The 13,051-nt window shown below is 30.5% G+C and overlaps 1 protein-coding gene across 1 annotated transcript; it reads left to right on the top strand.

Annotated features, from left to right (window-relative positions):
* Positions 1-7,847: 7,847 nt before the first annotated feature.
* LOC123919824 (probable amino acid permease 7) lies at positions 7,848-12,306 on the top strand. Its single transcript, XM_045971831.1, has 7 exons — positions 7,848-8,062; positions 8,426-8,662; positions 9,482-9,575; positions 9,668-9,882; positions 10,048-10,181; positions 10,421-10,648; positions 11,596-12,306. Exons 1-7 carry the CDS (start codon positions 7,975-7,977, stop codon positions 11,995-11,997), a joined length of 1,398 nt encoding a protein of 465 aa, XP_045827787.1. The 5' UTR covers positions 7,848-7,974; the 3' UTR covers positions 11,998-12,306.
* Positions 12,307-13,051: the final 745 nt, after the last annotated feature.

Raw genomic sequence — 13,051 nt, forward strand, 5'->3', positions numbered from 1 at the left:
TTCCTCTTCACCATACCAACTCTATTGAAGTACAAAAAAGTCTCCTCTTCAATTTAACAACAACAACAACCGAATTGGTGGGAGTTGTTTTTGTTCCAAATATCAGTAAACATTAATTTTCATTAATCTGTAAAGATCTATTACAGTGCATTTTTCAATGGCGGTGATGGATGGGAACGGCGGCAGATCTGTGAAATGGGTTTTAAATTTGTAAATTATTTAAACAAAATTCAGATTCATATTCATGGATGCAAAATAAAATTCAAAACAAAATCGATGGAGATATTGCCATGTACGTTGTCATGAATGTGCTTGAAATGGGTCAAGATCTGTTATTCATTCATGGATGCAAAACAAAATTCAAAATCCCTAATGTGTATTATTATGCAGATTCATATTTTAATTTATATGAAACTCAACTAAAACACAAAACCCAAGTAATTTTGAAAATAATCAACCATTTTTATAGAAATTATAGATCCAATAATTTTTATTTTTGTAGAAGAAGGGAAGATGAAAAAGGAAAGGAAGTAAACAGATGAACAAATAAGAAATCTCTTATAAGAAAAGAGAATCTCCGATGGTGGTGGTTGCCGTCGGTGGCAGTGGTCTGAGAATTCGCCGGAATTTGTGTCCGCCGTCGAATGAAAATGTTGAAGTTGATGAGGCGTGAAGAAGAAAGGTACAATAATATCTTGTGTGGACAATTTTACATGTTGTCCTTTTGATTTTAGTAGATCTTGACCATTGATTATATCTGATGGTTGAAAATGATTTTTCTTTGATCCCTCACCTGTGGGAGATATGATTCACTATCTTCTAACTAACTTCTATTACAATAAGGATTGAATTACAGTACAAATCAACATTCTAATAATGCAGGTTTGGGCTTTGGCTGCAGTATCAGCATGTGTAAATTGGATAGCTTTGGCATAGGCACTAGCAGGAAAGCTATCTATTAGAAGATTGGATCTATCAAATAATCCATTTACAGGATATTTAAGTTATACTCCCTCTATTACTTTTTAAGTGTCTTTTGACATCAATATCATGTAGATTAATGGTGGTTATTTGTGTTTTTTCATTTTGAAAAAATAAAAGAATATTATTTTTAATAAAAAAAACTACCACTTTGTGAGAGGAAAAGTAAGAAATGCATGTATGGAAATGCATGTAAGTTTTGTCCTTATTATTATTATTATTATTATTATTATTATTATTTGGTCACCTCATCACATTCAATATTCACTCTCTCTCTCACGGAAACTACTCATCTTCTCCACTCTCCATTGAATTTTTTATTCATCCCTTCATATCACTTTGTCTCATCTGTTTTCTCCCAATTTAATCTCATACCCAGCCATGACGCCATAATCTAGTTGCCAAATCACAATATAAAAGAAGATGTATCCATTGATAACAAGGATTCTTTAATCAATTAAAAAAATTGATAACAATGATTTCATTGTAATACCCATTGATTCAACAAATTTATAACAATAATTCTTCAATCAGCATATTGATAATAACAACTTGTCTAAGAGAAAGGGAAGAGCTCTTGTGCAAGTTAGACAACGGCGATTGGACGTTGCAACAAAAACGATTGAGTAGAATATATATCTTCACCAAGACGAAATCATTGGAGATGGACAGAACACGGTGGAGAAAAGAACACGGCAAGGACAAAATCGCAGATCTCAGAGAAGGAAGACAGTTTTTTTTTTTTTGCTTGCAGTAAATGTTTTTTTTGTTAACCGGCTGTACTGGTTACCAAGGTAAGTGATTTAAAAAAAGGTGATGATGTGGCCCAATAGATAGTAGCGTGTTGAAAGGAGTGTGTTAGTGGGTATGTCCTTAGCATTACTCATATTAGAATAGATTTCTATAAGGAAAATAAATTTATCGCATTTACATTTGAGAGCTTCTTTTGGCATCTCATGTATTTCTCACACGTTCTTCTAATTTTTTATTTTACTCTTTTTTTATTTAAGTAACGGACGTTATAATAATGAGAAATTTGAGGAAAAAAAAAAATCTTTTAACATGAAATTTTTAAGATTTTACACCGTCATCTACTTAAATAGAGAACTGTCGGACTCAACGAAATGAGTATTTTGATAATTTCAGGAGGTGCAAGAAAATTCAAGGGGTACCAAAAGAATCTCTATTTACATTGAGGTATCAGTTTGCCTCTGAGTCTCAACTTCAAAGTTTCGCAAATAACTCAATTTTGATCAATAATTCACCAAACTGGTACCAAAATGATCGTAATCGAGTTAGCTTTCTACAGAATCAAACTCCACTAAATTTGAAGTTACATAGAAAGATTAATTACTGTTTTAATTAAATAAAGAGATAAAATTCCTATTTATTCAAAATAGGGGAGTAAAACTGAATTTAAGCCTTTAAAAAATTTGCACGACACATGAAAAGATGAGAAAGTCTAATCTAGGCACAAATCTAACACCTCAATGTTAGGCACACTTACATAAAAAATTTAAAAAATTAAAGAGAAATAATTAAATTGATATTGATTGATTTGACTATTATATTTTTCTTTTAATTTATTAGATTCATGTGTGTGCGCCTAAATAAATTTGATTTGTGATTGTGGTCATAGAAGAATATCTCATAAAAGGATATGCATGGGGAGCACGAAACAAATCTCCCATGTGACCATGTCAATAGTTTATTGGACCTATCTAACATGATAGGCATTTTTTATATCTGCCTCCATACTTTTTTTTTTTTGGTTACATACCTCCATATCTAATCTAATATCTCTACATCTCATTTTTATTTTAGTACCCTTATTTTATTTCTTTCATAATTTTTCTTATTACAAATCATAATCTGTGTGTGCTGTATTTACTTATTTATTTATTTTTTGGATGATTAACTTGCAATAATCATATGTCAACCATCATATAATAATTCTATTTTTCTGTTTTTGTATTTAACTACAATTTATTTATTTTTGGATGATTAACTTGCAATAATCATTTTTTTTTACGAAACTTGCAATAATTATGTCAAATCAACCATCATATAATAATTCTAATTTTCTGGTTTTGTATTTAACTAGTACTCCTCTAGTCCTTAATATAAGAGAAAGTTCATTTTCTAGATACATTAAATTGTTAATGTATCTGGTCAATGGTATAATCTAGATACATTAATATTCTAATGTATTTAAAAAGTGAATTTCCTCATATACTAGGAGGACCTGAGGTGAGTACAATACAAATATTATTTGTTAGTTAGTACAGCATACAATATATACGTGGGCTGCATCACTGTCTTCATCATTAATGATTTAGTTTTTGAGATAAATAAGTTTTTTAACGTATTTACCTTTGTGTAATATTATAAGAATTACTCCCACAATTTTTTTAATAAAAGATAAATTAAATATGAATTTTTAAGTGTCAAAAATTTAAAAATTTATATTTAGTCCATCGGTGTTAAAAAAAATTACCTTTTGCAAGTGAGTTTTTTTTTGTCGAATAGTACAGTGGCTAGAATTTCACATTTTAAGATGAATAAGTTGAAGTACCAGAGAGTTCGAACTTCGGTACTGCATATTATATGCAATGACTCTGCCAATTGAGCTATGCCCACGAGGACTGTCAGAGAGATTTATATAATATATTAAACATGACCGATTAAAAAAAATTAAAGTTTAAAAAATAAACATGAGTTGATTTAAAAGCACTGACCAAAAGTTGTGACGAAAAATATTTTGGAAACCAAAATTTGCTAAAAACTTTATAAAAACTAAAAACAAAATTTAAAGACCAATTATTTGGAAGAATCTAAGTTTAAGTTTTTGGAGACACAATTCTTGAATAAACTTTATTTATTTTTGTAATTTTGAATCGACCTCTAACCTTTTACAAGAAGATGGGACACTTTTTTTTTTATAAGAAATTTAGAAAGGAAATAATAATTTTTTGTCCAGAAAAATTAAAGGGTTGTCTTAAAAAATCAAAATTTAAATTTTTATATATGGTGTTGAGTATACAATTTTTAAGAAATTAAGAAAATATTTTTACATTTAGTTTGTTATTTGATGGGCGCTTGTTAGTCTGGAGCAAGTGCAAAGAGAATATCTCTTCTCTTATACTCCCTCTGGTCCTTATTATAAGGAATAGTTTGACAAAAACACACAGACTAAAGAGACTTATTTTTTTTATTAAAAATTCTAAAATGTTAGGTTTAATTCCAAAAATAACTTTGGTCTTAATTGATTGTTGTCTCTTGTAATTATCAATATACTAAACCATTATTCTTAATTCCAATGTAACTCCTCCTATACACAAGGTTAATTAATTCTAATGTTACATTACCATTTACGTGACTCTTTGTTTACTAAAATTTGCCTCCAATTTTTTTGTATAGGAAATGTGTGTGTAATTAATGTTAAGCATTGGAATATGTTATGTATACAATTCAATTCAATAAGGGTATAAAAGAAATTACTTATTTAATAAAGCATAGATTTAAAGAGTGTTCCTTATATAAAGGACAAAAAAAAATCCAAATTATTCCTTATAATAAGGACCGGAGGGAGTACTATTTTAGTGATTACTATTGACCGTTGTTAAAATTTTCAATAATTTTTAAATGTTTATCTACTATAGACAACTTATTAAGCTTATCTACCGTATAACTAACTCACTTCAAGGATATGTTTGGAAAACACGTTTTCATACGATTAAAAATACTTATTTGATCATTGTCACTTTTTCATAAACTTTAAGCTTATTTTATAAAGAGAGCCTGCATGCAGTTCATATCCATCATTATCCAAATAAACTCCGAACAATAAGTGACTTATTCGGTGCATTGTCATGTCATGTGCCCTTAATTACTTGGTATGTGTGCATGTATGTAAATTGCTAGTTGAAGTCTTGCGACTTGAAACATTGTCTTCAAGTGACATCAAATGAAAGTGAACAAAACCAAATTTGGCTTCTTGTTTGCATTGAACTGATAGAAGAGAGAATATATTTATTGCATCGAAAAAAAAAGTGCAAATGGCTTGTGATAGATGCCAAGGAAGGATAAGGCAATAGAACTTAAATGTAACTCAATCATGTAGAATCAACCTTTTGCTAAGTACTTGATTTTGTTAAGAAATTGTATATCGATTAAGAGGTAGTCTGAATATATGTTTATAAGTGAGAATAATCTTCATTTTATAAGTGCAGGGTTGAGTTAGGTCCAATACCCATTTTTTAAGATGGTATCAAGATCTCTAATCATTGGGTCATTTGTTATTTGGTTTTTACTATCAGGTTATCCACCGTTTATATTTATGCATCAAGTCCAATAATATTCGACGTAAAGACAATTCTCACCTTACAAACTAATTTTGAAGGATTGAGTTAAACATTTTTTTTTTAAGAGACAAGTTGATTCCTATATAGAAATTAAAAAGTATATCTTTGATCACGCTTCAGAGTTCCAAAATTATAACCACTTGGACCCTTTATTTTTTGTTATCTTCTCCTACTTCTATTATTCTCAACAAATGATTGGTTTATTTATTGTTTGGGAGGAGTGTCTATATTGCCCACTTTCCTTTGTATTTTCCTTTTATTTGTATTTTTATTTTTATATTATTATACTCAATTATAGGATAGGTCATCCATTTTTTACAAAATAAAATAATAGTAACAAATAAAATTATATTCATATTAAATATTTAAAAAAGGTCAAATAAAATTCTTAAAATCTATCGGATTTCCTACTGTAATTATTTCACACAGTTACACACAATAAGTGATCTTAATCATATATTTTAATCAGATAATTTCTATACAACCAGTCATATTTTATATTATGTAATTTTTACTACATGTTTTGTTCGGATAATCGGAAACAATTACTATGTTTACACATTAATTGTGTAAAATCCAAACTCAAACAAACATGAATATTGCTAGTTAAACTTGTAGGTTTGAATTTAAGAGCTCAGAATTGTGTGTCAATATTTTTTATAACAATTGCCTCTTCATTTATGAAAAGAAAAAAGAAGTCAAATAAGCGAATGTTTTGTTTTTTTGAGGTGAGTCAAATTAATTGAGTGAATTAATTTTATAATAGATAAATGAAATGTCAAAACTCACATAAATTTAGATGTTGAGGCTATAACCTAATATACTAATTTCGACATTTTTATCCATTGAACTATGATTTGTAAACTGTCAAAATCAAACTTTTTTTTTCTTATCAAGTAGCTTGATGACTAGAATTTCACTTTTTAAAAGGTGAATAAGCGGGAGTACGAGATTTCGAACCCACTTCCTACAATAATTTACAATATCTCTACCAATCAAGTTATGCTTGTCAGCATAGTCGAAATCAAACTTTACTCCTTTATTAGTGGAACTAAACATATATTTTAGTAGAGTTTAATTGATATGCACCGACGGTGTAAAATAGTTTTACACAATTGTCCAATAAACAACTATTATTTTACCATGTCATATCAATAAAGTGTGGTGAAGTAGGGTGATATGGTAGAAAACATAATTGGTATTGGTTGACAGTGTAAAATTATTTTACACCATCGGTACATAACAATTAAATCCATTTTAGTATTATATTTTGAATATAAATAAAGGTAGTTAACTCTAGCCGGTTCCTTCGCCCATTATGCGAGCAACTTCTCTCACTCTCCCAAATCTCTTTGTTTCTCCCATCAGATCAGAGAATTCAGGAAAGTTCAAGAATTCGTCGTCTTTTGAGGTTGCGTTTTGGAACTAAACCAAATAATCTATTCTATTCATCCAGGTATTCATTTTCTATTATTCTCAATTTTACAATTGATATTGATTGATATAATATAATAATGATTTGATTAAAATAACATAAAATAAAAAATGGACATTAAGTGACATGTGTCACGTTGGTAGACACTTTACGGTTACTCCATCATTACTGACTGGTATCACATACTTCCTCCGGTCCTTATTATAAGGAACAGTTTGGATTTTTTTTTTGTCCTTTATATAAGGAACACTCCTTAAATCTATGCTTTATTAAATAAGTAATTCCTTTTATACCCTTATTGAATTGAATTGTATACTCCAATATAACATATTCCAATGCTTAACATTAATTACACACACATTTCCTATACAAAAAAATTGGAGGCAAATTTTAGTAAACAAAGAGTCACATAAATGGTCTACCACCATGTATAGGAGGAGTTACATTGGAATTAAGAATAGTGGTTTAGTATATTGATAATTACAAGAGACAACAATCAATTAAGACCAAGGTTATTTTTGGAATTAAACATAACATTTTAGAATTTTTAATAAAAAAATAGGTTTCCTTGGTCTGTGTGTTTTTGTCAAACTGTTCCTTATAATAAGGACCGGAGGGAGTAATAATTTTGTTCGGTTGATGAAGTGGTCATGGTGGATCAATCATGAATAACATTATAACGAATACTAATTTTATAAAATCTACCGTTGGATTGAAAGTTTATTGAGACCCATCAAGATTTACGTTAATAAACTGTTAATCTTGATGTGTCTCAATAACATATCAAATGATTTTCAAAAAATTTTAAAAAATTTATGATGATCTATACGATATAAACTTTCAATCCAACACTGAATTTCGTAAAATTCATATTTAGTATATCACTTGTCCACGGTGGACCACTTGTGAAGGTGGTCCACAGGAGCATTAGCCATGATATGATATTATTATTTATTATTCTAGATAACATTTCTTAATGCAAATTATTGTTATCAATAAAATAAATAACCTTCAATATATAAGAAACATTTTTTTTAGTTGAATATATATATATATATAATCATTCCTGCAAAAACAAGTTTCACATTTTAAAACTTACCATTTTTTCCATCTCTTTATGGTTGACTGATTCATTTAAAGAAAACCCTTTTTGGCACTGTGTGTCCCATCCCAGGAAAGAGTTTTGTTCTAAAGATGGGTTTAGAATCTTGTGATTCAGCTGACAACATCAACAACCCTTTGTTACTCAATCAAATCCAATCTCATCCTATCAAAAGAACAGGTTTGTGTTTCTTATGTATTCAGATTTAATCTCAACATGTTTCAATTGTTACATAGTATTAGTATATACCATGTTGATGTTTTTATTCTTGTTTTGACAATACCATGTTGATGTAAAGTAATGAAATGTTATATATTTTCAAGATAATTATACATGAATGAACGATAGTTAGGTAACAAGCTGCGCCGCTAATCCTTTCTGGATGACAAAACCAATCCTCGGAAAAACTACCATGTTGATGTTGATTGTTGTTTTATATGTTTGGAATTGAAAAGTGTAATGATAATAATAATCTAATATAATAATGAAATGAAATTGATAGATATAATATAATAAATGATGTTATGTTTATGATGATATTAGGGACTGTATGGACAGCAGTTGCACACATAGTGACAGGGGTGATAGGATCAGGAGTGTTATCTTTGCCATGGAGTATTGCACAACTTGGATGGATTGTAGGACCATTCTCTATACTCCTTATTGCTTCTTCAACTCTTTACTCAGCTTTTCTTCTATGCAACACTTATAGATCTCCAAATCCTGAATATGGTCCTCACAAAAGTGCTTCTTATCTTGATGTTGTCAATTTTAATTTAGGTAACTTATTTACATCTCATCTACCTTTTTCACTTTTCAATTCAATTTAATTGCTTTTGCATCATCATGTTTAAGTAATATTTCTTGTTTAATTCAAGATATTCATAACCTGATAGGATTAGGTTGAAACCTTCTAAAAAACTATGTGAACAATACAGTAATTGATTAAAGATTATTTTAGTAGTAATATTGAACATTTTTTATATTCCATATCCATAAAAAATTAATGGATTACATGATTATATTAAAAAAACTTTTTTTTTTTTTTAATAAAATATATGTGTAACACCAACATGGTGTGGCACAATTGGCCGATAACCGGTTCCTTTAAGCATGTGGTCATAGGTTTGATCTTAGCCGGTGTGTATGGAAGAGTGTTTGTTAGGAGAGGTTAACCCCTTAAATAGATCTCGGTCCCTTGAAGGATTAGTCTCTAGCTTCTGGCTAGGGATACCTTGGGCAACAAAAAAAAAATACATGTGTAACAAACTCAAAGAGAAGGGTCTGCTATTTAGTTAGAGAAATATTTTATCCCGCTGGCTTCCTTTCTTTGCATTAAGCATAACAATTTGTAGCTACGTGTTTATAATTAATGTTTTCGGCAGATATGGTACCACATTTTCTGTAGGCAAGACTGTTATTCAGAAATGTTAACAGAACATTGTCGCACATTATTTTCAATACGTTAATTAATATTACGTAAATTTATGTGAATTTTACTAAAATGACAGTGAAACTCGCATGATTTAGCAGTTGCCATCTAAATTTCACGTGTTTAGATATTTTCCTCCTTATGAGATTTTGGTTTGGTGGTTACAGGAGTAGGGAATGGAAGACTATGTGGCCTTCTTGTGAATATATGTATATATGGTTTTGGAATTGCCTTTGTCATTACAACATCTATCAGCTTAAGGTTTGTTCAACTGAGAATCAGTCTGTCCCGAGAATTTCGCTATATATATTGCTAGTATTGATCTTGACAGTTATTTGTATTTGTGGATGCAGAGCAATCCAAAACTCATTTTCTCGACACAACAAAGAGAATGAAACAGTGAGCGAATTTGCAGATGCATATTATATGCTGATATTTGGAATTGTCCAAATTGTTCTCTCACAGATACCAAACTTACATAACATCAATTGGTTATCTGTTGTCGCTGCAATTACATCATTTGCTTATTGTTTCATAGGAATGGGACTTTCCATCATGCAAATCATGGGTATGCATGCATCGCCATTTGAGTAATCTGATTTTCTAAGTATTTCCTTATACTTAGCATGACTGGCTTTGTGCATCGCCACTTGCTTGAAAATATATATTCGACCGATTATTAGTGTTGACAACACAATACATGCATATAATATTCCATTAATCATTTGCTCAGAAAATGGATATGCTAAGGGTAGTATTGATGGAATCAGTACCTCTAGTGGAACTCAGAAGTTGTGGTTGGTTTCCCAAGCACTCGGTGACGTGTCGTTCTCCTATCCTTTCTCGACAATTATGATGGAAATACAGGTATCTACCTACCATTTGATTCTCAGAAAACTAAAATGCAATACAGCACCTAAGAAAACTGTGAGCTTATTTATTTGGTTTGAGAAAATGCATTATGTTTTTCATTGGCACTTTTTCAATCTATTTTTGTACTAACTTTTTTTCACTTATTCCTTTAAAAGTTTGAAAATAGAAAACAAAGTAATTTTGTCATTAAAAGCGACAATTATAGAAGCTTATATAACTTGTAATTCTTGAAGGATACTTTGAAGACGCCTCCACCAGAAAACCAAACAATGAAAAAGGCCTCAGTAATATCAGTATCTATCACAACATTCTTTTACCTATGTTGTGGATGTGCTGGATATGCTGCATTTGGCGATAATACACCAGGAAACCTTTTAACAGGATTTGGATCCTCCAAGTATTATTGGCTTGTCGACTTTACTCATGTTTGTATAGTGGTTCACCTAGTTGGTTCATATCAGGTAACATAATCAATGTACCATCATCAAATTTTATGACGGTGCTCACATATTTTATGTCTGTTTGATTTCTATATTGTCTTAGAGTAGCATGTTATGAAATCATCTTAGCTTAGATATTTTGCGTGTTCGGTCACTATTTTGTGTTTGTGTTATAGGATGTTTGCTGCTACTGTTAGCGTTTGCCTTTTTTTCTCTGTGGCTAGCTGCTCTTTTTTTCTGTTTTGCCTCTTGTTTATCCTTGCTGTACTATTTTATACTCACATAACATGCCTTATGTTATGTTTGGGTTTGTTGAATAAAATCTTTTGCTGCTCAAAAAAAAAACTCTTAAAGATGTTATCTTGACACAGACACCGTATGCACTGTTCATCCTTTATTACATGGTTAACGTGGTTCAAACATGTCGACACACAACAGTGTTCATTTCTCCATTACATGGTTATCACAGTTCAAATATGTAGTTAAGTTACATATTTTGTATCTTTCATTCCAATATTAGGCCTATTTGAACTGGTTTATTTGAGCTTATCTATTAACATAAGCACTGGTGACACTGTTTGGTTGTATTAACATAAGCACTTGTGAGACTGTTTGATTGGGAGAGCTTATGGAAACAGATAATGACATGTCCCTAATTTTCAGCTTATTTTCATATGCTCTCAATAATAGATTATGAAACCAGCTTATATCTTATACAAAAACGGTTTGACTTTATTTTATCTTTTGTTATAGAAATTGCTTATACATAAATACTTATGTTTATGCTATAAGCACTTAACTTAATTAAGCTATTTATCCAAACAGGGTCATTGTCTTAGAGTAAAATGTTACGAAATCATCTTAGCTTAGACATTTTGCGTGTTCTGCCTAAAGGATAATATATGTGCTGTCTACTTTTATGAAATTCTTGTTCATTTAACTCTGTCATCTACCTTATTTCAATGCAGGTATACAGCCAACCACTTTTTGGCAATGCCGAGAATTGGTTCCGTTTAAATTACTCAGACAGTGAATTTGTGAATCACACATATACCTTGAAACTCCCTTTGCTACCAGCTTTTGAACTAAGTTTTCTCAGGCTGTCATTGAGAACTGCTTATGTTGTATCAACTGTTGTGATTGCAATGATCTTTCCATACTTCAACCAGATTTTGGGAGTTTTAGGCAGCATAAGCTTTTGGCCATTAACCATATATTTTCCGGTGGAAATATACTTGAGTAGGTCCAATACCGATCCGTGGACGGCTAAGTGGATTATGCTTCAAACTTTCAACATTGTTGGATTTGTATTTGGATTATTCACTCTTGTAGGATGCATTAGAGGAATAGTAACTGAAAAAATAGGCTAAGAAGTCTTAAGAGTCAAGACCAACTTTAAAAATTCAGATTCGCAAGGAATGCGGCCTATTCTATACTTATGGCTGTAAAGACGTTATTCTGTCGCAGCAGATTAAAATCGTACTTTGACGCTATTTTTTTGAGAAACTTGTGAGTTTCTTATACAATACTGATATAGGTAACTATTAAGATGTAAGTTGTTCCCATGGAATTACAGTGTGTGCAGGTCAGGTTTTTTGAAGTTGGACCTGTGGAAGGAATATACCACTGGAATAAATGAAATTATCACTTCTTGGACAAAATTTCATATGTTTGATTTTTGTTTGTTGTCTTAATATTTGATTATGCCAAATAACAATATTAATTATATTAATTTTGGAGAGTATATTTGGCACTACAACAAAGAGCACATTCAGTACTGAAAGATAGATTGCCATAGTGTGTGTTTGGTATGACGATAGATTGGACAAAATTACGGCGACTCGCTATGATTTTGTCAAATTCACTGTGATACCAAACATCAACAATACATGTCCATTTTGGATTTAGTGCATGTTTGGAAGGAAAGTTAGCATTTCCACGCTCATGTGCACTATTACTGTGATTTTCGACCAAACGTGAAAACAAACATGCTATTAGACCATGTTTTAAAACATGATTGAATGTGCGGTGTCACTGCAATTTCTCACTTTCAAAAACATGCACATGTGTCCAATTCAAATCCTAAAAACTTCAACGTGAGAAGATGTGTCTTTTCACCTCAAGCACAATGATGAATGTTTTACCATAATTTCGTTGAAGCTATAAAATGTATTTTTTTGCAAAATTACGATGATTTACCTGTAACTTTGTCAAACTCGTCGTAATACAAAACAAACACTTAGTTTAGTCTTGAATTGATTTAGGAAACTTGTTTTTCTCTAATCTTTTGTCCAATATGTAAGGAAGGAGAAATAATTGAGGGAAAGATTGACACTAGTAACCAAACAAACTTAGCTTTTGTCGCATTAAGGAACAAAAAGTTGGATATCATTGCACATGCAATCAAATCAACTACTAATTGAA

This window comes from Trifolium pratense, linkage group LG4 (assembly GCF_020283565.1).
Source record: "Trifolium pratense cultivar HEN17-A07 linkage group LG4, ARS_RC_1.1, whole genome shotgun sequence".
Taxonomy (NCBI): Eukaryota; Viridiplantae; Streptophyta; class Magnoliopsida; order Fabales; family Fabaceae; genus Trifolium; species Trifolium pratense.

What these genes read in the sequence shown, in the direction of transcription:
- LOC123919824 (XM_045971831.1), top strand. Translation starts at nt 7,975, where the DNA reads ATGGGTTTAGAATCTTGTGATTCAGCTGACAACATCAACAACCCTTTG. An exon ending in ACAACATCTATCAGCTTAAG is followed by an intron (nt 9,576 to 9,667) that starts GTTTGTTCAACT and finishes TTGTGGATGCAG; the next exon opens with AGCAATCCAAAACTCATTTT. An exon ending in TTCCATCATGCAAATCATGG is followed by an intron (nt 9,883 to 10,047) that starts GTATGCATGCAT and finishes TCATTTGCTCAG; the next exon opens with AAAATGGATATGCTAAGGGT.